Source organism: Electrona antarctica (assembly GCF_951216825.1).
Source record: "Electrona antarctica genome assembly, chromosome: 1".
Classification (NCBI taxonomy): Eukaryota; Metazoa; Chordata; class Actinopteri; order Myctophiformes; family Myctophidae; genus Electrona; species Electrona antarctica.
Window position 1 is genome coordinate 23,086,680 of NC_136806.1, and position 25,900 is coordinate 23,112,579.

A 25,900-nucleotide genomic window follows, 5' to 3' on the forward strand; every position below is an offset into this window, starting at 1 on the left:
AAAGCACATTGACTGGACATGAGTGCATACAGATGGAGAGGAGAAAGGATTAAAGAGGAGAGGATGGAGATGAGGGATAGGAGATGGGGATAAAATGGTAAATAAATTGTGCATTTATATAGCACCTTTATCCAAGGCGCTTTACAGAGATTGTGCATTACATTCACCCATTCACACACACATTCATACACCGATGGCAGCGGAAACCATGCAAGGCACAAACTAGCACATCGGGAGCAATTTGGGGTTCAGTGTCTTGCTCAAGGACACTTCGACAGTAACTCTGGGGGAGCCTGGGTTCGAACTGGCAACCTCACGGTTCCCATCCAGCCACTCTACCCCTGAGCCACCGCCGCCCCATAAGAGGGATAGAGAGGGAGGGTTTGGGTAGGGAGAGCAGAATGGCGGCGAAGGAACGGAGAAGGGAGGAGGAGAGAGGTGTTAGGTGTGCCATGGGAAGTCATAGCTAAAGGCTAGTTGAGATGTCCACATTTCAACATCTCTTTGTGGCATTTCAGAAAAAATATGACTGCACTTTAAAATGAAAACTGATGTTTGAGATACTTTAGCTGATTCAGAATTTTACTAATCCAGTTCCTTCCATTCCTCATATTATGTATTATGTATTATTATATTCTTGAAATCACAGTAAATGAGAGACCTTTATAATTCTTTCCAAACAGCAAAAAGAAACCCCTTTTTTCCCCTATTACCTTGAAACATGAGCATAGGTTAATCAATTTCCGGTTAAATACCAACCTCACGGATGACTACACAATTATACATCCATTAAATTAGAAATGTAACTTTAAATTGCAATAGTATTATACCAACTCCCTAATGAGAAATCACTGTTTTCTTCATCCGTTCAGCTGTGAATGTTGTGGTGAGGAATGATTGAAGACTCCTGAGATGCTTCCCCACCACCTTTAGATTTTCTTTTTGTGAAAATGAAAGTAGGCAATCTGGAAGACAATCTGGTTTACAAGCTTACTGGATTTTGAACAGGATTGCAAACACAGTGCAATCCATTGCTGAGGTGAACATTTTATAATACCATGCTGTAAAAATGTCATTTTATGATTTTATGCCTTAGATATGGCAACATTACCCTTTCCCGTTTCCTTTGAACATAAACGTGTGAAATATACAACCTTTGTTTAGAATAGGTAATGGTATAGACCTGTTCGATTAATAGAAGAATATAATTGCTATGAAAATACATAATCGATCGTTAGAGCCCTACATCAGTCTGTGTACTCGGAGCCATCAAAGCCCCAACAGGGCTCCCGGGAACACGAACAGGGACATCCGATTGATTCCCTCCTGTTGTATTTATCTAGATAGTTGTGTCAGGCAGCGTGCACGCGTGTGTTGTAAGACAGATGGAGAGAGAAAGGGGGAGTACTAGACTAGAGAGTGAAAATTGAAAGATGCAGACTGGACTGAGCAGACTGACGAGTCTAGAAACGGGTAGAGAGAGTGGGAGAGAGAAGGTGAAAGATGAGAGAGGGGGAGAGAGAGAAGTGAGGAGGTTTCTTTGATAGAAATGGAGCTCTAAGGCTCAAGTGATCTACAGCCTGTTTATGTCTAATTCCCAGGGTTCATAGCTCTCTTCCATCAACCCACAGGCAGGCAGCCAGTTGTTTGCACTCTCTCCCTTCCTTGGTGGTCTAATTCATCCTCTCTTGGAGGTAAAGATGTCATTGTCCCAGGTCCAACAGTTCATTTGTATTACTTTAAAAGGACAGTTAATAAGCTGCATTCACGCAAGGTTTGCACTATGTGTAGTGTGGAAAGAGTTAATATTTAAAATTGGTGGCCTTGGACAGAATTGTGCAGACGGCATGTTGTCTTCTCTAATACCATACATTTCTACAACAATCGGCAAGCTTTGTGAACCTCCCTTCCAGGTACTACGGTAGGGTTGCCTTGCTTTCCATGAGGACACATAAGGGATTCACCGACTGAACTGGCTACATTGAACTGGCTATACCAAATGAACTGGCTCTTCGAGAAAGCCCTTCACGATTACTCTAGCTTTACTAAAGTATAAATACACTCCTCTACCCACATAACACACATAATGCAGTCCGTTTTTCTACTAGCATCTGATTGAGTGAGCCAGCCAGTTTAACAAAGCACCTGTCCTCCGGCCAAGCAGATGGAAATTAAACAAGGCTCTTCTGGACAGTGATGAGAGATGACCAGATTTTCATCAGCGTTGGTACAGCCACAGCAGCTGTGTTGAACACAGCAGGCTGCTGTTTGATGTGGGTTTGTAGGTCATCACAAACAGCTGTGTATTCATGTCCCTGACAGGACTTAGCAGCAGCTATGATACTTTGGTGACTGGCACAGTTGTGCACCTTTGCCACAGGTGTTGACACATATGGGTGTGTCTGGTTTCTGTGAATTTAGCTGTGATGACACAATCTAATAACCTGACTCCGCCAGATGGGGCAGCAGAGAGTACACTGGGTTCCGGGAACCCAGTGTACTCTCTGCTGCCCCATCTGGCGGAGTCAGGTTAACAATCTAATGTTGGGAGAGAAAATGTATCTAGACTATTATGTTCAGGCAAATAATTTTTGGGGGACTGACTGTTATTTGCAAGCAGTGACGGATCTCTTGTAATAACATCTACATCTGTTTATTGTTCATTTTCTTCGGCCACTCTCTTTTAATAACATCTACATCTGTTTATCGTCCACTCCTTCGGTCACTCACTCTTTCTGTCTGTCTGTCTCTTTAAAACTTCTCTGAGCTCTCTTAGTTCCTTTCCTCTCCTCCCGTCTGTCTTCACTGTGCCCCCACGCTATACTCTGGCTCACGACTGGTTAAATCTCCATCCTCATCGAACAAACTCTCACAGGCTATCTAGTATAGCCTAGTGCCAAAGCTAAAGACCCGGACATCCAGAAACACATCCAGCGAAGAAAACTACCTCCCAGGGTTTTGTATCATCCTTTTTCACTACATATTATTGTCATTACTATTATTGTTATTATTATTATTATTATTTGTATTATTATTATTATTATTATTATCATTATTACTACGGTTTTGTTCTATTATTACTACCACTATATATATATATTACCTATTTTTCTCTGTACAATGTGTTTTCCCACCATCCCCATACTTTCCCCCTCATGCCGTCCTAGTCACTACTTCCCCCGTCTCAGAAATCCCTCAAATCTCATCTATCCAGCTCGTTCACCCAGTCACCACATGGTGGTGGAGGGAGGCCTCTGGAACTGCCATGCAGCTACCAAGAAGAAAATGCCTGAATTCATCTCAGGCCACGCCTCCCTCAAGTCTCTGCATTTCCTTGCTCTGACTGAAACCTGGATTACCCCCGACAACTCTGCAACCCCGGCTGCCCTCTCTGTTTCCCACAAGTTTACCCACACCCCTCGCCCAACAGGTGCAGGGGGTGGCACAGGACTACTAATGTCCCCCAAATGGAATTTCCGTGTCTTAAATCTCTCTCACCTTTCTCTGTCCACATTTGAATTCCATGCTATCTCAATATCACAACCAGTCCCCCTCACCCTCATTGTCCTCTATCGCCCCCCAGGAACTCTTGGGAACTTCCTGGAAGAACTAGATTCCCTGATTAGTTCATTTCCAGAAGATGGCACCCCCCTGATCCTACTGGGCGATTTCAACCTACCTACAGCAGAGAAGTATCTTCCCGTTACATCCCTTCTGGCCTCATTTGACCTCTCTCTATCTCCCTCCCCTCCCACTCACAAGGCTGGTAATGTTTTGGACCTTGTGTTCTCCAGAGCCTGCTCTCCCTCTACACTCTCTGTTACTCCGTTAATTAGGTCTGACCACCACTTCATAGCCTTCTCCCTCTCTCTCTCCACCCTCCCGCCTAAACCCACTAACCCTCCTAACGTCACCACCCGACGCAATCTCAAATCCCTAAACCCCTCCTCCCTCTCATCCTCTATTCTCTCCTCTCTACCCTCCCTGGAGTCCTTCCTCTCTCTCTCACCTGACTCTGCAACCTCATCCTTCCTCTCCTCTATCTCATCTGCATTCGACCAACACTGCCCGCTCTCATCCAGGCCAGCTCGCTCATGTCCACCGGCTCCCTGGTTATCTGAAACTCTCAGATCTGAACGAACACCTCTAAGAGCAGCCGAAAGGAAGTGGCGCAAGACAAAGCTACCTGATGACCTATCCCACTTTCACTCACTCCTCTCTGCCTTCTCCCTCTCACTAACCACTGCTAAAACCTCTTTCTACCACACCAAAATCCAATCCTGTACTTCTAACCCAAGGAAGCTCTTCTCCACTTTCTCCTCCCTCCTTAAGCCCCCTCCCCCCACCCAACCTTCATCCCTCACTGCTGATGTTTTTGTCAACTACTTCGAGAAGAAGGTTGACGATATCAGCAGCTCCTTCCCCCCTCTCCCCCATAAAGTGGCATCTGACTCAACCAACACTAACCCCAACACACCATGTATGTCCTCCTTCTCTCCTCTTTCCCCAGACGAGGTCCTACAACTAGTGACTTCCACTAGACCTACCACCTGTCCTCTCGACCCTGTCCCGTCTCCAATCTTCCAGACCATCGCACCTGATCTGCTCCCCTTCATCACCTCCATCATCAACACCTCAGTAACCTCAGGCTGCGTCCCATCTGCCCTCAAGTCAGCCAGAGTAACACCACTCCTCAAGAAACCAACCCTTGACCCCTCAGATGTCAAGAACTACAGACCGGTATCACTCCTTTCATTTCTATCAAAAAGCATTGAACGTGTTGTCTCCAACCAGCTCTCTCTCCATCTCTCACATAACAACCTGCTGGATCCCAACCAGTCCGGATTCAAAAAGGCCCACTCCACAGAAACTGCCCTGCTGGCAGTCACAGAAGCACTACATGCTGCCCAGGCTGCTTCCCACTCCGCAGTCCTGATTCTCCTAGACCTATCAGCAGCATTTGACACAGTGAACCACCAGCTGCTCCTAGACACCCTAGCGGATCTAGGCATCGGCGGGACGGCACTAAAGTGGTTCTCCTCTTACCTCACCGACCGGACCTACCAGGTCTCCTGGAAAGGTCTGTTATCATCCCCCCGAACCCTCCAAACTGGGGTCCCACAGGGATCTGTACTTGGTCCCCTCCTTTTCTCACTGTACACAAAATCCCTTGGCACTATCATCTCTGCTCACAATATATCCTATCACTGTTATGCCGATGACACACAACTGTTTCTATCCTTCCCCCCCTCTGCCACCCAGGTGGAAGAGCGCATCACTGCTTGCCTGGCTGACATCTCACAGTGGATGTCCTCCAACCACCTCAAGCTGAACCCAGACAAGACTGAGCTTCTCTTCTTCCCAGCTAAGTCCTGCCCGATGCGGGAGCTAACTATTTCCGTAGACAACGCCCTGGTAACGTCTGTCCCAACAGCCAGGAACCTTGGTGTTGTCCTGGACAGTCAGCTCTCGTTCAAAACTCACATCACAGCTGTCACTCGATCCTGTAGGTTCACACTCTATAACATACGACGAATTAGACCGTTCCTCACCCAGGAATCATCCCAGCTCCTAATCCAGACAACAGTCCTGTCAAAACTTGACTATTGTAACTCTCTCCTTACTGGCTTACCGGCATGTGCACTGAAGCCTCTCCAACTGATCCAAAATGCCGCAGCTCGCTTGGTCTTCAACCAGCCAAAATTCTCACATGTCTCCCCCCTGCTCCGCTCCCTGCACTGGCTCCCGGTCGCTGCCCGCACAGAATACAAAACTCTGATGTTGGCATTTAAAGCAACCAAAGGTATGGCTCCCCCATATCTTGCCAGCATGATTGAACCCTACAAACCCTCCCGCGCACTCAGATCAGCCAACGCAGGGAAGCTGGAAGTACCCTCACTAAAAACGCCGGGACAACGCTCCACACGTCCCAAACTCTTCTCCCTTCTGGCCCCAAAACTGTGGAATGCACTTCCCGTTGCAATCAGAACTGCAGCATCACTCCCGATCTTCCGCCGTAGTCTGAAAACCCACCTTTTCAGACTCCATCATGGCCCATAGCACTTACCCTACCCCCCTTAGACAGCACTTCTTAGACTTATATAGCATTTGAAACAGACTTATAGCATGTCATGTAGACAGCACAATAAGTGCACTGTATGTAGTCATAGCACTTCATAGTATATAGTGTATAGTAGTCATAGCACTTCATAGTATATATGTACAGCATAGTATAGCATATGTGTAGTTTATATGTATAGTGTCATTATATAGATATGTTCTAGTTATAGTTTATATGTATAGTGTCATTATATAGATATGTTCTAGTCACGTTCTTAGCTTACGCATGTTTCGCGATAAATGCTTTTTACATATGTGATGTATTCCCATGCTTTTTGTTCTTGCTTATTGTAAGTCGCTCTGGATTAAGAGCGTCTGCTAAATGCCTAAATTGTAAATTGTAAATCAACCCCTCCGAAGTCCCTGTCGCTACACCAAATGAAAAGGACCTGCATGCATGCGCCCCATGCATGCGCCCCATGCATGCGCGCGCATGCATGTGATCATCATCATTGTCTCCACCAGGCCGAAGGCATGGGGAGAGAGTATGTTTTGCACTCCGTCCGTGTGTGTGTGTGTGTGTGTGTCCGTCCTTCCGTCCTTCCGTCCGTCTGTGAACAGCTAATCTCCGGCACCGTTAACCTGGTCGATGCCAAACTTTGCACACACACTCCCTGGATGCCAACGATGAACCTCTGCCCCACATTTTCCAGAACGGCCTGTTATAGCGCCACCATGAGGCAGCTTTTCACATTTTTTACCTAAAACTGCACCGATCTGCGTGAAACGTTCCATGCACACTCCCTAGAGCAGGGGTTCTCAACCCGTGGGTTGAGAAAAAAAGAAAAAATGATTTTTTTAAAAAATTTATTTTCACGATTTTTCAAAAATAGCAGACCTACAAGCTCGTAGCGCGCCACTCGGTGGCGCGCTATGAGCTTGTAGATCTGCTATTTTTCAATAGCTAAATTATAACAATGCTTAAAACACCAAAAGGGGTTCCCGCCCAAAATGGTTTAAGGTTATTGTAGCAGTCAATTTATATTGGGGGGCGGGGCGGGGGTCCCGAGACATTGCCAAAGCATTTCCGGGGGTCCCCGGCCAAAAACGTTGAGAACCCCTGCCCTAGAGGCCAAGGATAAACCTTTGACCTGCATTTTCCGCATCTGCCTTTTATAGCGCCACCAGGAGGCCGACTTTTGTAAAACACATTTTTTGATATTACTCCTCCAGATTCTGTCCAAAAATCTCACAAATCATACACAGTATCTCTATGGTCATGTGCTCAAGTCGGATCTGTCCGATATTTCATATTCCATCCTAATTGGCTATAATTGGCTTTCACAGTTTGCAAGATTGCCCCGTTTTGAACAAAAGCCTCAAATCATGAACGCAGCATGCAATTTACGTGAAATCTTTCACACATTTTCTTACTAGGCTGAGGAATATATCCCACCCTTTTCACATTGGCCTGTTATAGCGCCACCAACAGGTTGATTTTTGCAAAACACATTTTTGGAACAAAATGCCTCAAATCATCCAATTGCCATCAAAGGCGTATGAAGAAATGGCACCCTTTTCACATTGGCCTATTATAGCGCCACCAGGAGGCCACAACCTGACCTGCCCTGGTGGAGACCTGTGCCCGAGGGGCACTTTTTCTAGTTGTTACTATTATGAGCTGTAAAAGATTGTAATATCTGCACAAACCCCAGGCTACAGTAGCGGTGACAGTCTTGTAAGTCTATGTAGACTTTCCATTTGGTCTAATTAGACTGTTGTTCTATGCCACATGGGGGGCAGGGGTGACAAATGATTTAACGAGCTACGTGGGAAGCCCTAATTACTCTGCAATTAGAAATGTAATTACGGGGTGCCGTGCTCCTACAGCCGGCTTTCTAGCTAGCTATAGCTGGCTGACTGGGGGAACAGAGACAGAGTGGGTGTCACATTTTAGCCGCTGGCTATTCTGTCATATACTGTAGTACACGTAAAGGAAGGCACCACAACAGATAGGGCACATTGCCCAAAATTGTTGTTTCCTTTGCTAGCCTGCAGCTAACTGTGCAGCACTCTGTGAGCCTCCTGCTGGGCCTGTAATCTGTCACAGTCTCACAGCTAGGCTACCATGGCCTGATCAAGTCTCCAAAATATCTGACAAAATATCACTTGATTTCATTTCATCATGCTCATTCAATAACTGCCATGTTTTCCAGTGCCTCAAGGCAGTTGTTTATTCTAGTGAGGTGACACACCCTCTGTATTATTGGCAATTGTTGATGCGCAAATAAGGGCTAGTCCACCCTGAATCATGTGTTTCTTGTGTCATTGATTGTAATGTTAAAGATGGAGTGCCACAATTTTTGTATTTTTCCAGTTTTTCATGTGTCTATGAGGTGACTACTTCATTAGACACCCTGGAGTCGTTTTTATGTGCATTAACTTTGTATTTAGGGTTTCTTCCTGGAGGCTGAACCCTTGACAGTCAAACGGGCCAATGAAATAAACAGTAATATAGTGACACCACACTATCAGCCCCTCCCCTAACCCCTCCCCCCTTATCATACAACTACAGCTGTGGGTGCGGCTTCAGTTCAGGTGGATCACCACCCATCACCACCCACCAGGCAAACCAGGCATACTTAATGAACTGGTGGGCGTGTCCATATAAAAGCATGATTTTAACAAATACTGGACACTTTTTGGAACAAGTTCTTCCTCCTTATATTATAATAATACCTGATGATCATGTTTTAGGGTGGAAAAAAATCGTGGCACTCCATCTTTAAATTACACCAACTGGTTATTTTACAGTACTGTGAACCGTTTTAAAATGTAAAACATCTCATTTGTTCTTTTCTTGTTTAGGAAAAGTTGCTCTATTAATATTAGAGCAACTTCAAGGTCATATGGATTCAAGATTTTGTAAGCCTGAAGGGGAACATTTGTCATTTTGGCTGCCCCTTCCAAAGGGAGGTCAGAGTGCAAGTTCAACTACAAACTGGTGCACCTGGACGAGGTGGTATATTTATCTTATCCAAAAGAAACTTTATTAGGGCAAACACATCATGGATGGAGGACCAATTGCAGGACAGTCTCTTGATATACAGTATATATTTTTTGTATTATTCCTCTGCAAAGAAGTCAATTAATTTATTTATTTATTTAATTTATTTCTTATGAACCTAATCTTATTTATCTACCTCTTTACCTAAAAGAAACTGCAGCAAGCACAGGCCAGTTTCAGTTTGAGCAATGGGTGAGCACATTGTTCACATTTTTTGGGGTCAGCAATCATGCCATGCCTTCAGGCTGTGTTGTGGTGCATTAATGAGACACTACCTTGTGCCAATGGTGACAGATGAAGACTAAGTGGGCATAGCCTGACTAACCTAACCCTGGGCTCTGGATGACCTGACTAACCTAACCCCGGGCTCTGGATGACCTGACGGCCTACAGGCATCACTGCTCTCATGTTGTGCCATTCCCTTTGCCAGTTTTTTTTTTTTTTTTAATTTACGTTTTATTGAATTTTAATCGAACATACATGAAAACGAAACGACTGACAATTGACAATACATACAACCGAAAACAAAACAAAACAAAACAAGACAAGACAATATACGTACAATACACACAAGGGGAGATCTGCCTCTCTTCTCTATTGATGATCATAATACATAAGTACCTCAAACAGGTGACTACAGGTTAAACAGGTTTAACTGAATTTATACAAAATCAGGTCTTATGGTAGAAACATGAGTAATCCATCTAAACCAGTTATCTGTGAAGACTTCAACTTGACCTCTAAAGCTGAATGTACCCTTTGCGAGTTTTAAACAGCATGTTTATATGTTAAACAGCATAAAATATGTTTGTTATCGATGCGTTGGGTTTCATGATAAAAGTGCGATCAGAGTTACTGAGCTATCTCTCTATAAGTAGCCCTAGCCTTGAAGCAAAATTAATTGGTGACCTAACGACCAGCTAGGCCAACAGTGGATTACAACTTCTTCAGTCCGCGAAAATCCCCCAAAATCATAATTAATTTTGAACTCGGGACCCCCACTCCAATAACTACTTGGAATGTAGGAGTTTTTTTTGTTTTGTTTTTTAAGATATTTTTTATGGCTTTTTTGCCTTTATTGATAGGGTACAGTAATGTGACAGGAAAGGGGGAGAGAGATGGGAGGAAGACACGCGGCAAAGGCCGACAGGCTCGGGACTCGAACCCGCGGCACGCCATCAGGCCGGATTACCGGCCTAGGTGTCTGGACCGCCCAGGCGGAATGTAGGAGTTAAATTTGTTTGACTCAGTTCCACAGATACATATAGAGGGTATGCGAGTGACATCATCATCACACCCGGAAGTTATGCGGGAACGCCTACTGAGTGGCAAAAACTACTTCCTGGCCTTGACAGCCCATTCATCCAAACAGAAAAGTTGTATTTGATTGCATTAAACTGACTTTGTCACTCACTTTGCCACTCGATTTGCCATTCACTTTATGCATGTGCATACAGTACCCTCTATAGTGAGCTTGTAGATCAGCTATTTTCAAAATGTTTGCCTCTTTCTTATATTATTTGACAATTTGACCAATGTTTGACCAGTTGTTATTGTGACCATAGGTCGCATTTACTATGAAAACCTGCATTTCCATGTGTCACGTCACGCCTCCATATGGTCACGCCTCGTGGCATCACACCTCTGTATTATGGTCACGCCTCGTGACATCATGCCTCGTGACATCACGCCTCGTGTTATCACGCTAACATATTGCCGGGGCGGCTGTGGCTCAGGAAGTAGACCAGGTCGTCCAATGACCAATGGGTCGGCGGTTAGAATCCTGGCTCCTCCTGTCTACATGTCGAAGTGTCCTTAGGCAAGACACTGAACCCCACCTTGCCTCCATACAGTGGTTGCCACCATTGGCGTATGAATGTGGGAAGTGAGGACTAACCCTGGATAACCATAGCCTACACGGAGAAGACCGGATCATCACCTAGATCCGCATATATGGACCCCCCCAAAGACAACAACAACAAACAAACAAAAAAGAAAAACATGTGGGAAGATCCACATGTTGAGAGGACCACTGTTTTAGACGTTTGTGTTGGTATTTTCAGCACCCTCTGGTGGACAATTTTGCAGACACAAATGAAGAACCACATTTAAAACACATTTGGGATCAGACTTTTAATTGGACTTAAATTCACATAAATAACATTGGTTCATATATATTTTTTTGTAATTATACAATTTTATATAATATATATTTCCCCCTATGATTTACATTCCTTTCTGGCTAAAAGTATCTTTAATATATTTATGGAAACAGAAATCCTTATGTGACTGCAACACGCCACTCATTTTGTGCTGTTCGTGAAGGTCCAGATACCAAAAAGAGAGGAGCGCATTTCTCTTGAGTTGTAAAAAATAATTTCCCAATGAACACGAACGGAAAAATGAAGAGATCTATTGCATTTTCTAAGGTATTTCACTGCACTACAAACGGTGTGTAGCAACTGAAAATCATCCACTGTATATATTTTACTGTTTTGAAAAGAAAAAAAAGCACTGCAAACTACCTGACAATTATGGCAATGAGCAAGTCTGAATGTTCACTTTTGATGAGATATGATTTGCTAATGTGAATGAATGATCAATCCAAAATCCCAAAAGAAACGCAACCCCACATGAAATAAGGAAAAGTGTCATGAACCAGGAGTGAGGTCACAGACATGCAGTGACCTGGCCAACGCTTGTATAAATCCCTTCTGTCAGAGCTTTCAGTCAATCTATCACTTATTTGGTCAAGACTGACAAGGTGACATACTGTAAATTAACGTATAAACGGAAGCAAAAAGTTACCATGAGGCTTTTTGTTTTGTATGCAAGTTAAAAGGTATTAAAAAAATGCCACTGTATTTCCCATGAAAGCTAACTGTATGGGATGGACCTGACTCAAGGAAGGTATCAATCATCATTTAACTACAGTAGTAAGTCAATCATTTGAGTCCTTATTGGCAGAGACTTGGCTGATCATAAACTGCAAAGTAGAAATATGACAGAACATTCAGCATTGAAACAATACATACAATACAGTTACCCACTGATAGTGAAGATGGCCATGGGTCATCAGTAGTATGAACATGTTCTCTGGCTTGTACACATAGAATCCAACCAGGCTTCATGTAAAAAAGAATTTAAGCAACCATTTTTAACAGAACCTCAGGATCCTAATCCTTACTATAAATAGTCTACCTGCATATACAGCAGCGCATGTTTGATTGTCTTGACACTAACCAGCTACCTGAATATCAAACCGGAGAAATATCATACCTAACACACAGGCTAGCAAATGTTAATTTAGATTAGTAGTTCTCAAATTGGGGCCCGGGAACCCCCAGGGGTCCATGAAGGGGTTCCGCAGCTAAATTATTGTAACTCAAGAGTAGCTCAGACTAGAGTAACTCAAAGTACGGAGTGTATAAATGGATCAAAGTGGACGCTTTCAACTACATTTGGTTCCATTACCCTCTCAGAGTTAAAACGGTCTGTGGTCCTAAATGCATACCAAACTTGGGGTCCGTGAAATAAAACCACTTAAGAGAAGACAATGGGCTGGGTTTTAAATGTTGGTTGACTCTAGCAGTGGAATGTGCAACAAGTGTTCAAGATCAAGTGTGTGAGTGTGTGTGTGTGTGTGTGTGTGTGTGTGTGTGTGTGTGTGTGTGTGTGTGTGTGTGTGTGTGTGTGTGTGTGTGTGTGTGTGTGTGTGTGTGTGTGTGTGTGTGTGTGTGTGTGTGTGTGTGTGTGTGTGTGTGTGTGTGTGTGTGTCAGTGACTGATGGCAAACATGACCTGGTGAACATTAACAAGATGCTTAGATTTCACATATTTCCTAGTGTGGGATCCTACAATGTGTCATGCATTACCACGTCAAAGTCAAACTGAACGAAACATGTTTACAGTATGTACGTGTTGTGTGTTTATGTTGGTACGTGTGTGTTTTAACAAATCCCGGAGGAAAACACGCAATCATGCCATGGTATCAAGACTGACAGCTAAAGCGTTGAACCCCTCCTTCCCTGAATAGTGAACTCTTTTTATGCATTAGTTTATCATCATTTCATTGTGATAAAAATGGCATAAATGTCATTATCATATCCCTTTTCTATACAAGGTAAATTCGCTATATATATATAAAAAAATCTATGGGGAAGGAAAGCAACCATGCTACCACTGGTGCTTGCGTTCAAAGCAGTGAGAAAACGCTTGATTTTGCCAAAGGATATCTGAGATCATATTGCAGTATGCATCAAATCATACATAATGGATTTCCCATTATTTATTGTAGGCTATTTGTTGGCTGTCAAAGAGAAAATATGAGTGTTTCAATTAAATTATACCAACTTTATAGTATTATTATTATTATTATTATCAGAGTTTATAGATTGGAGTTATGTCATGTTAATCTGTTCTGTTAAATTACATGCATTCAATTTATCAAGACCATTTTGTTATTTGTTAAAGAAAATGACTAAGGACTTTCACAGGAATGAACGCCGACACCAGGGGGAACTACTTCTCCCTTACCACCTCTTTTCAGCCCTACCACAATTCAGCCCCATGTCTTTTTTAAACACTCATAGAGGGTAGATAGAGTCAATCTAAAAAGTGCATCATGAATACATCGTGTTCAACGAAAAAGCAAACCATGTAATTTCTATCATAAATTAATCAACACTTTTTTCCTGTACGGTTCAATAAACATCTTATGATACAAGACGAGTAGTCACATGGTGTGAGTCAACCTCCTATTATTTTGTTAATATTCAGAAACAACAAAACACTTCCTGAACATCAGAAGGTCAACAAAATGTGCAACCTTTAAGCCAAAAGGAAACCACAATATACAGCTGGGTCAAATCTGTGAGGAAACTATGGATACAGACAATTTAGCTGCGACCAGTTATAACTGTTGAAGGTATAACACATGCACAGTGAGAAGAGGAGTGCAGCTGTACACTCTTTGGCACCAAATATAGGTCCACAGCTGACACTGGGTATCATTAGTAAGATGGTCAAGAAAATAAAGTAGGCTACTGGAAGGCACTACTATAGCCAACTGCTTATTATCAGCATGTGCATGCTGTTGGCTAACATTTTAAGCAGTCCTCCAATCACTACGAGTACACCTGCATCCTTTGTGTCGAATTTGAATTTTGATTTCTCTCTCACTCCACCTTCTACTCTTTGGCCTCTTGCAAGAGAGATATCAGAAATTCTCACTGTATATATGCTGTACCAGCAAACTGTGATTTGTTAATACAATGACAGACTCTCTTTGTTCTTCCTTCTAAAGCAAAAGTAAAAAAGGAAGATTTAATTGAGACAGACCAGAAGTCCAGCGCTCTCCAATTGAGTAACCAACCCCTCTTCCTCAGCGGTGACAGGCCATCTGATGAATCAGGGGTCGACTGGAGACTATAATCTTTCAAGCCTCTTGCCAACAGTATGCCACTCAGTGATGAATCTTCAAAGCGTTGGGTGGCTTGGAATTGGATTTACAATTCCTGGACCAGTATACCACTCTCCAAACCTTTCCTCATCCATAGGGTAGAAAGAAAGAAGTCCACACTTTAAAATGGAGGGTATAGCAGAACTCAGTCTCACATTGACAGTGTCTCCCGGCTTCCAGGCCCAGGAGGGGTCTAATTGGCCATCGCAAGGCCATCAGCTATATAGGCTTTTCTCAGTGGCACGCCTTCATCCCGGACACATAGGGCGACTCTTGACGGCACAGGCCCATTTGCTGCTCTTGCTGGTCCAGAGTGCTGGTGTCGACAAAGTCAGGAACAGGCAGTCCGGACAGGATCATGACCGACTTGTTCCAGATCATGAAAGTGGGCGCCACCGGCAGCAGGAAGGAGATGTCAAAGGTGTGGAGATGCTGCGAGTTCATGGCATCGTAGAAGGACAGTGTGTTGTTGTCATAGTCCAGCAGGACGCCCAGCCGCCTCAGCTGGAGGCTGGCCTCCACCAGCATCTCCTTCCCATTGTGGCGCACCACAAAGTTGTTATTGCAGCGTGTGAACACCCATGAGGACGAGTTCTTGCCGCTCCACTCGTTTTTGGGGGCGGATTTGTAAGCCACGCCGATCGCGTACCTGCAGGTGATCAGAATAAAGAAACGGAATCAGTTTATTAGCTACATATGTGACTCTGTGCATCTACTCTGTTTATTACTCCTGTATTGCAACAGAATTTCAATAAAGGTCTCATAACACAGTCATATGTAGTGTGGCATGTAGTGTGGCATGTAGTGTGGCATGTAGTGTGGCATGTAGTGTGGCATGTGGCATGTAGTGTGGCATGTAGTGTGGCATGTGGCATGTAGTGTGGCATGTGGCATGTAGTGTGGCATGTGGCATGTAGTGTGGCATGTGGCATGTAGTGTGGCATGTAGTGTGGCATGTGGCATGTAGTGTGGCATGTAGTGTGGCATGTAGTGTGGCATGTAGTGTGGCATGTAGTGTGGCATGTGGCATGTAGTGTGGCATGTGGCATGTAGTGTGGCATGTAGTGTGGCATGTAGTGTGGCATGTGGCATGTAGTGTGGCATGTAGTGTGGCATGTAGTGTGGCATGTAGTGTGGCATGTAGTGTGGCATGTAGTGTGGCATGTGGCATGTAGTGTGGCATGTGTCATGTAGTGTGGCATGTAGTGTGGCATGTGGCATGTAGTGTGGCATGTGGCATGTAGTGTGGCATGTGGCATGTAGTGTGGCATGTGGCATGTAGTGTGGCATGTAGTGTGGCATGTGGCATGTAGTGTGGCATGTGGCATGTAGTGTGGCATGTAGTGTGGCATGTAGTGTGGCATGTGGCATGTAGTGTGGCATGTAGTGTGGCATGTAGTGTGGCATGTAGTGTGGCATGTAGTGTGGCATGTAGTGTGGCATGTGGCATGTAGTGTGGCATGTGTCATGTAGTGTGGCATGTAGTGTGGCATGTGGCATGTAGTGTGGCATGTGGCATGTAGTGTGGCATGTGGCATGTAGTGTGGCATGTGGCATGTAGTGTGGCATGTAGTGTGGCATGTGGCATGTAGTGTGGCATGTAGTGTGGCATGTGGCATGTAGTGTGGCATGTGGCATGTAGTGTGGCATGTGGCATGTAGTGTGGCATGTGGCATGTAGTGTGGCATGTAGTGTGGCATGTGGCATGTAGTGTGGCATGTAGTGTGGCATGTGGCATGTAGTGTGGCATGTGTCATGTAGTGTGGCATGTAGTGTGGCATGTGGCATGTAGTGTGGCATGTGGCATGTAGTGTGGCATGTGGCATGTAGTGTGGCATGTGGCATGTAGTGTGGCATGTAGTGTGGCATGTGGCATGTAGTGTGGCATGTAGTGTGGCATGTGGCATGTAGTGTGGCATGTAGTGTGGCATGTGGCATGTAGTGTGGCATGTAGTGTGGCATGTAGTGTGGCATGTAGTGTGGCATGTGGCATGTAGTGTGGCATGTAGTGTGGCATGTAGTGTGGCATGTAGTGTGGCATGTGGCATGTAGTGTGGCATGTGGCATGTAGTGTGGCATGTGGCATGTAGTGTGGCATGTAGTGTGGCATGTGGCATGTAGTGTGGCATGTAGTGTGGCATGTGGCATGTAGTGTGGCATGTAGTGTGGCATGTAGTGTGGCATGTAGTGTGGCATGTAGTGTGGCATGTAGTGTGGCATGTAGTGTGGCATGTAGTGTGGCATGTGGCATGTAGTGTGGCATGTAGTGTGGCATGTAGTGTGGCATGTGTCATGTAGTGTGGCATGTAGTGTGGCATGTAGTGTGGCATGTGGCATGTAGTGTGGCATGTGGCATGTAGTGTGGCATGTGGCATGTAGTGTGGCATGTGGCATGTAGTGTGGCATGTGGCATGTAGTGTGGCATGTAGTGTGGCATGTGGCATGTAGTGTGGCATGTAGTGTGGCATGTAGTGGCATGTGTCTCACCACGTGGACGCTCCCAGGAGAACCTCCCAGTAGTGGCAGCCACTGTCGATGAAGACGTTTCCGGCTGCGCCGTAGGAGCCTGTGCCACTGAAACGCTCCGGTGTGTGGCTCTTTTTCAGCGAGCTCTCGTCCTTCTCCATGGTCAGGCAATCGTTGGACAAACGTAGTTTCTTGTGGGCTGTCTTAGGGTCTAGCTTGAAGGGCTGGCCTGGGTAGGAGAAGAGGAAAGAGTGAGTTGTTTGTCAAGACAAATTAGGCGGTAGCAAGTAGGCTAATTGGTACACATTCAGGAAAGATGCATGGAAAGTCTGTTTTCAGATATGTAATGGCAGTGGAGGATTTAAAGTTAAAGATTAAGAATAACAAAAGCAATTAAGAGGTACTGTATAAGAAGAGAAGGAGGAAAGAAGAGAGCAATAAAGGGGAAGAAGAGGATGAAGAATAAGAAAGTGATAGAAAAATAGCAAGTAGAAGACCCAGGAGAAGACCCAGGAGCAAAATAGAAGTGAATGAAATATGTCTCATTCTAAAATGTCAGAGCCTTCTGAAAGCCTTTGGTAAAAAGCATTCCCTAATAGGGGAGCAAGCCACCCTATACTGCTGTCCTCTGTAACTCCCATCAGGGAGTCTTTGGGAAATTGCCTTCACTTCCATGGCAGCATCCGTCGGTGGTCGGTCGATTCAGCAGAAGCATTACTGTCATTTGCAACAATTCAATTTCATATGACACCTGCAATTTGGATGTAATGGGTGGAAACATAAGTAGGGGAGAAACTAAGTGAACAACGGGGAGAAGAGTTAAGTGAAGAACTTAAGGGGAGGGGAGGCAGAGGACAGATTATTTTGTGTGTCTCTGCAGGCTGTTGGGAGGTCAGCTGTGTACCTCCCAGTCCTGACATTTAACTGTGACACCTCCAGCCTCTCTGAGCCTCCTGTGGCTTAATGAACGATACAATGAGGACCTCCTCCCTCTCCGACTTTCTAATATTCATCGTGGTCTCCCTATTTCACCCTCCTCTTCCCATTCACTCTCTTATCCTCTGTATCCCTCCAACCTCTTTCTCTCGCCCTCTTCCTATAATCCGCATGGTGAGTGTGTGTTACTGCGTGTGGATATGAGACGACGGGGCCAATGTGCTGCTGGCAGCCAATTACATTAATGCGCTCTCTTCTTTGAACTGCTTATCGCTGCCAGCACAGCCACTTCCAAACACTGGGGCTCTGTCATGCCTTTCCAGGGGATGGCTCCTGAGAGCCGGGGCTGGGCCCCGAGATTGGGAAGAGGAAACACGTGATGCAGGACAACACACACACACACACACACACACACACACACACACACACACACACACACACACACACACACACACACACACACACGTGTCGGATAAGTCAGTGAGTCAGTCAGTCAAAGACATGTCTGTCTATTGGGCTGGACCTGCTGATGCAAACAAATGGGGTATGGGGAAAATAATATTTGAGGCCACTTGAAAAAAGTGATTTCAATCCAACTTTATTCAACAGGGTCCTTGAACAGTTGAAAAGCTTGAGTGAGGATAGTATTGGGCGGCGTAATAGACATTATTTTTCGGCCAATTTCACTCAAGCTTCTCCCTTCCTGTTGCTTCTTCCTTTTCGGGTGCTCGGGGATTGATTGAGCAGATTGAGTAATGAGGGAGATGGAGAATGATGGAAAAGAGATCTATTTTGAATTTCTGAACAATTATTGCAACTGAAAAAGTGACATCAAAGATGCATGGTGCTGTCTAACACTGCCTTTTATCGCCACAATGGTCTTCGCTGCACTCTAGACTCTAGAGTCATTCCATACCATTTGAAATGCACTTGACTGTACATGGATTCAGAGTGGGCTTAAGTGTGTATCATATGCTCAGGACACCAAGAGATTGACCCGAACCCTGTATTGCATACCATCTCCTCAATATATCTACCATCTTTCTTTTCCTATTCTCAGATTTTCTGTTGAATTCTTTCCATTCATTTTTTGTCCTTAACTTTTCCATCTTCACCTAGACTCCCACGAGAATAATGCTCAAACCCTGAAAACACAATCATTTTAGAATGGTTCTCTCGGTACAGTGGTGCACATTTGGTTATAGACTTTGGTTCTGACTGAAGAGCCTTTGTAGGTTTGAGAATGTAGATGTGTGGAAAATAAATATTTTCACACTTGGTAAGATTGCTAATTTGATGTTATGGGAATATGGGTAGATTCTTAAAGATGGAGCAAAATGTCTTATAGCCTTCATCACCTGAGATTTTGTGTAGAGGGAGAAAATGAGGATAGACCCCTGGGGGACTGTGGTTAATACAGGTATATTTTTTCGCCAGTACATTTTATTTTCTCTCTTCCTCTTCCTTCACATCTGTTTATCATCTTTATCTTTTCTCCCATTGTTTTCTGCTTCTTCTCCTTCCTTGTCATTCTTCCCCTTCGAGCCCCTTCGCTTCTCCTCTCCTCTGTTTACTTTGGGGGCTGGGTGGTAGCTTGAGGCCTGTCACCAGAGATGCATGCTGGGTAAATATTATCACAGGTCCTTTAACAGGAAGTAGAGAGACATGCCTCTCGGGTGCCCTGTCATGTGATATGTTCATGTGATATGTTCTGACGGGATGGTCCAGCACAGTGCATGTAATGCCGAGTGGCGGAGTGTAATGCCGAGTGGCTGCCGAGTGGAAACCTTGTAAGTCCAAATAGATTACTTTTCATGAAATGGAAAAATAAATAACCATAAATTAGTTCCAATGGATATTGGTATAGTTATTATTTAGTCACAAGCTCTTGTTAATACTTTTCATTGGTTAAATATTTGAAAACACACAACCTTAACCAAAAATAGCAATAATTGTATAGGTCTACAGTACAAGTTCACAGCTGTAACACAACAAAGTATGTTAATTTATGAACAACTGTTAAAAACACACACACACACACACACACACACACACACACACACACACACACACACACACACACACACAGGTGGGAGCACTGTCAGTAGCCCCTATTTTTCATTCACATGGAAATGCCCCAAATAGGCTCATATCGTGTCCACAGTCGGGTGTTTGTCTGGAAATGTGGTTGCTGTATAGAGGAGGACCAATTTCACTTCCCCAAGAATAGATTCTGTTTTTCACATAGACTGACACGATTTCAAAGATTGACAGCCTGGCCTCTACAAACAAACAGCAGCAGGTACATCAAGATGGAATCATTCCTGAATGTGACTTGATAGGCCATCCTAGCTGGTGCCACGGCACAGTCTAACACCACCCCAGGGATTTTCATGTTTTCGAAACTGGAAACGGATGACATTAATGTTTACAAGCTTTGTGTTACAGGAAGGGTTATAGGATACTATCTATATGCCTTTTCATGGGCTTTTAGTTTTTATGTGTGTGAAATGCGTACTATTAACTGCGTTATTTTGCTTCATTTCTTTTAGGATGTAGGATATCAGGATGTAAGAACATCCTGATATCCGTCAAGAGGCTATCCCAGGGTTGACATTTTTACTCTGGAAATCAAGAACATTTATAACGTGTGCATGGGATACTTGGGGAGAAAAAAACAGCAAGATAAAATGACTAATAAATCAAAGCATTTTGCACAATAGGAGATCAGCGTCATCAGTACATCACATGACGGCACAGATGGTCTGAATTCAAATTAGTCGTTTCTGTTCCAAATTGACATTTAAATTTCCTTTTGTTCTTCTGTTTATTCTTAGTTGAATTCATTACAAAGCCAGACAGGCAATTAGATAACATAAACAGTTAACATTCCAATAAAGGCAGCCTCAGCTAATGTAGCTTCTCATTCTGCCACTAGACAAAAGCCTGCTTGCTTAATTCAATTTCATCTTTCTGTACGACCAAATGTACAGTCCATCACACTGCTTTAACCCATTTTGACCTGAGATCAGATTCTAAAAATGTCTTCTACATCCTGACAGTTTTCCTGACAAGCATAACATGATGCTAACACCAAAAGGGGTTCCCGCCCAAAATGGGTTAATTCAATTTCATCTTTCTGTACGACCAAATGTACAGTCCATCACACTGCTTTAAAACATAATGGCTCTTATCTTCTGGCCCAGAAAAAAAGGCTGTTACATTTGTCCATGTGTGAATATGAAAAGTATGCTTCGGTTTGTATTATGCAGTAACATGCAAAACATAATGCTAATTTACAGTATGCAATACTTTCATTACAAGAAATCTGAATAATGGGACAAATAGGGCAGAGGGAGAGGGATGAAAATCAAACCAAGAAATCCACATCCACTACTGCTTTATAGTAAACGCTGCTCCTTCCCTCGTTCATAGACACAGCCGATGAGATAATGTCTTCTATCTGTCTGCATCATGACTTACAGTAGGCCTACACAGTGAAACCCCAGGTAGTGTGACCCTTACAGGTCCACTTGGTTACATTTGAACACTCGTCAGAGTTAGATTAACACCAAGGATTTACTGTGTCGTTTCTAAACTCATTTTTACCATTACTGTGCTAAGGCCAGGGGACTGCAGTGCAGCACTCATCTCTGCAAAGAGCTATTTGATGTCTCCTCTCCTCATGAACCTCACTTCCTACGCGCCACACCTCTGATGTCTCCTCTCCTCATGAACCTCACTTCCTACGCGCCACACCTCTTTCTCCTCCTGAACCTCACTTCCTACGCGCCACACCTCTTTCATTTTCAATCTGTCACCCTCCACCTTTCCTCCCGTCTCTCTTTTTGAGTGGTGCTAGACACTCCTATAGACAGCAATGTGTGTCCCTGGCTGGCTGGCTGGGTCTGTCCGTACGTCCGAGCACGGAAATAGCGTTTGTTGACCACCAAGTGTCACTGTTGCGCCGCATAACACACACACACACACACACACACACACACACACACACACACAGGCCAGAGAGGAGGACTTGTACAGTACAGTACTACAGCACGAGTACAGTACAGCACCACTCAGTTCAGACAGGTCTGATTCTGAGTGGTGCTAGCCACTCCTATAGACAGCAATGTGTGTCCCTGGCTGGGTCTGTCCGTCCGAGCACGGAAATAGCATTTGTTCTCTCTCTCACACACACACACACACACACACACACACACACACACACACACCAGGGAGGAGGGCTAGTACAGTACAGTACAGTACAGTACAGTACAGTACAGTACAGTACAGTACAGTACAGTACAGTACAGTACAGTACAGTACAGTACTACAGTATGAGTACAGTACCACTTAGTTCAGATGGGTCTGATTCTCTCTTCTGTCTCTAGTCTCCACCCCTCCTCTTTGAAATTCAGGCATGTGAGGACCTGGTCATTTTGCTGGGAGAAGCTAAAGAGGTCTCCTTGACATGCACGTACACACGCACAGTCGCACACGCATACACACATAGAAATACAGTGGGGTGGCTGTGCATGACCAAGTGCCAATTGAGCAAGACACTGACCTGCTTCCAATGTGTGTGATGCCTCCCTCCACCATTGGTGTGTGAATGTAATCCACAATTTGACCGCATAAACCCTTCATACTTTGTTGACTAGACTAGACTAGACTTTGTCCACTCATTTGCTCCGTCTATCCAAATCACCTTTTGCTGAATTTTCACCTATTGCTATTATATGCTTAGAATGCGGGACTCTAGGGTTCAAGTGGTTAAAACTCTATGAATAAAGTCCCTATAGAAGAAATGCAGACCATTTACATGCATGCTCTCACACACATTACAGACTGGAGCACTCTCTCTCTCTCCACAGCAACATATTACAGACTGGAGCACTCTCTCTCTCCACAGCAACATGTTTAATTCATGTGTGTTTGAAGAACCTGGCCGACGTTTCACATGTCTTATTACTGCAGAGAGAGATATACTAGTGAGACTTGGAGCTCTTGGCATGGCGTGACTTCGCTATTGCAACTGTGGAATACATCATCTTGAGATGTGCTGGGTGCAAAGAGGTCTTAATGGGACCTGAAGTCAACCTTAGACTTCACAACATGATTTTCTTTTTACATATATATATATATATATATATATATATCACACACCAGAGCATTTTGAGAATGTAGTATTGGGATTAAACAAAACAAAGGGGTTGAGGTGGGATTACCTTACCATTGAAGACCCCACACACACATCTGTGATTTTGTTATTCGTAATTACGTGCGGCCTCACGGGACTCTTGATGCTGATTATTATTTGCGACCATAGGTCGCATTTACTATGAAAACCTAGATCTGCATATATGGAGCAACTCTACATCTGACCTCAAATCTCAAACCCTTAGATCTTCATATATGGAGCTGACCTGTTCTGACATTCCATATTTTGATCCATCCCCACCTGTCCTTCCTGTTCTGACATTCTATATATTGATCTGACCTATCAAATCCTGTACACTTCTCGCCCTCAGGGCGTCTTACTGGTTATTACGTAGGTAGTTTGAAGAAATAACTTTTGTTGGCATGGTGCTTTTACATGGTGCTACCACCATGTAAAAAAGCTGTGACTGGCCAACAAAAGTTACCAACATCTCTTCTGTCTTTCTCCCAGAATCGCACATACAGGTGACCTTTCACTGATTTCACCCCCCCCCCCCTCCAGTCTCGCCAGGCTACCCCCCAGACCCCCTCCCCCCGCACTGTATGCCCCTCACCCTAATCCCAACCTCCATTCTAACCTCTTGAAACTGTAAAATCTAACCCACCAAGTTTGTCTCCAATCTGACATGCCCTCTCCAACTGGTTTCATGTCCAACCAGTTGTCCCCAAATGTTGCCAATATGTGAGGAACACACTCTCAAAGCCTGTGTAAATGTACGATGGGATTACAGTAAGCATGTAAAGCGAGAAGCGGCCTGCCGCACTTAACTCTGCATGACAGTCATGGCAGCATGAAGTGACAGCTTTACCTCTGGGAAGAATGGACAGATGGTATAAAATCCGAATGTGTGTGTGTGTGTATGTGGGTAGGGGGGGGGGGGGCAGAGAAACCTAGAGGGGGAGAGAGATGATATGCCAGATCCAAGGGTAACAGAAGAGAAAAGGAGAGACTGAGGAGCGGAGAGATGGGAGATACAGCCTGGAGAAGCATATGAGGATTTGAGGACAGAACATGACACTGGTCTAGAGTATATATCCACTGTACCAGCCACATGGCATTGCCAAATGACCTTAAGAAATAGGCCTACTGTAACTACTGCTACCCCCCCCCCCCCCCCCCCCCCCCACCACCAACCTGCATGTGATGCTAATGTTTCAAACACCTACATACTGTATGCCAACGTCCTACATATCATGTACTGTACTGTATGTATTTGCTTTTAATAATATTAATGCTATCTGTATATACATCATATATCTTTATTGGCTCCACCAGGCCGAAGGCATGGAGAGGCCAATTTTTGCCACTATCTGGGCGACGTTTCACATGTCGTATTACTGCAGAGAAAGATATACTGTAGCATCCAGTGAGACTTGGAGCTCTTGGCATGGCGTGACTTCGTTATTGCAACTGTGGAATACATCATCATCATGGGTGCAAAGAGGAGGTCTTGGTCTTAATGGGACCTGAAGTCAACCAACCTTAGACTTCACAACATGATTTTAATTTCACATGAGTCTTTAATGTGTGTGTGTGTGTGTGTGTGTGTGTGTGTGTGTGTGTGTGTGTGTGTGTGTGTGTGTGTGTGTGTGTGTGTGTGTGTGTGTGTGTGTGTGTGTGTGTGTGTGTGTGTGTGTGTGTGTGTGTGTGTGTGTGTGGCGCGCACCACTGATAAGCCACATTTCGCACACCAGAGCACTTTGAGAATGTATTGAAAAGGCTGGGATTGCCACTATTTTTTGCAAAAAACATTGTTTTATATTACTCCTACAGATTTCATCCATACATCATGCAAATTGGTACACACTACGCGTCATGCGATCAACACGGATCTGTCCGATTTTCCATATTCCATGATTTCCTTTCAGATTGCCTTCCAAAGTTTGCAGGATTGGTCCGTTTTGAACAAAATGCCTCAAATCATAAACACAGCATGCATGTGATTTCTCTGAAATGTTGCACGCACATTTGCACTAGGCAGAGGAAGAAATGCCACCTGATATTTTTCAAATCAGCCTCATGGTGGCCAGAGGTCCAGTCACTAAGGAAAGACGTCTGCCCTGCATTTTTCAAATCTGCCTTTTATGTGAAACACTTTTTTATATTTGTCCTTCACATTTTATCCAAATATCACGCAAATCGGTACACATGATCTTCATAGGCATGTGATCAAGACAGATCTGTTTTATTTTTATATTCTATCGTGGTTGGCTAACGCAGTGTCCTATAGAGCGTCGCAGTCCCTCCCCCTACCATGGACCAGGAAATGATTCTCCGTTCATTTTCCTCATAGACATTTCAGAAAGTATTTATTTAAAGACGTTTACGCCACGGACAAAGCCAACTCGAGTCGTGACAAATCATGACAACAAACACAATTTTTTGGGCCGAACAAATAATTAGAAAGAAGAAAAAAACGGCAGGTTACAACACTTTTTTTGTTGTTTTTCTTCTTTGTAATTATTTGTTTGGTCCAAAATATTGTTTGTGTTGTCATGAGTTGTCACGACCATGGTAGGGGGCGGGACTGTGACGCTCTATTGCTGTAAAACTGCACGCACATTTCCACCACATTGAGGAACAATTAATGCCATGCGCAACAGTGACACTTGGTTGTGAAAACCAACCAAAAGCTATTTTCGTGCTCGGACAGACCCAGCCAGCCAGGGACAGATCCATGGACACGCATA

At 44.2% G+C, this 25,900-nt stretch overlaps 2 protein-coding genes across 4 annotated transcripts in view; one reads left to right on the top strand and one right to left on the bottom strand.

Moving 5' to 3' along the window:
• slc16a2 (solute carrier family 16 member 2) overlaps nucleotides 1-25,900 on the top strand; it is a 301,154-nt gene that overhangs the window by 134,622 nt on the left and 140,632 nt on the right. The gene's annotated exons all lie outside the window — the stretch shown is intronic.
• The window catches only part of mid2 (midline 2), a 109,293-nt gene continuing 94,646 nt past the window's right edge, over nucleotides 11,254-25,900 (bottom strand). For all 3 annotated transcript variants that reach the window (XM_079504231.1, XM_079504229.1, XM_079504230.1), the window contains 2 exons: nucleotides 17,075-17,282; nucleotides 11,254-15,236 (listed from right to left, as the gene is read on the bottom strand). In XM_079504231.1, coding sequence (XP_079360357.1) covers nucleotides 14,822-15,236; nucleotides 17,075-17,282 — 623 coding nt within the window. In that variant the 3' untranslated portion in view covers nucleotides 11,254-14,821. The remainder of the gene's footprint in view (nucleotides 15,237-17,074; nucleotides 17,283-25,900) is intronic.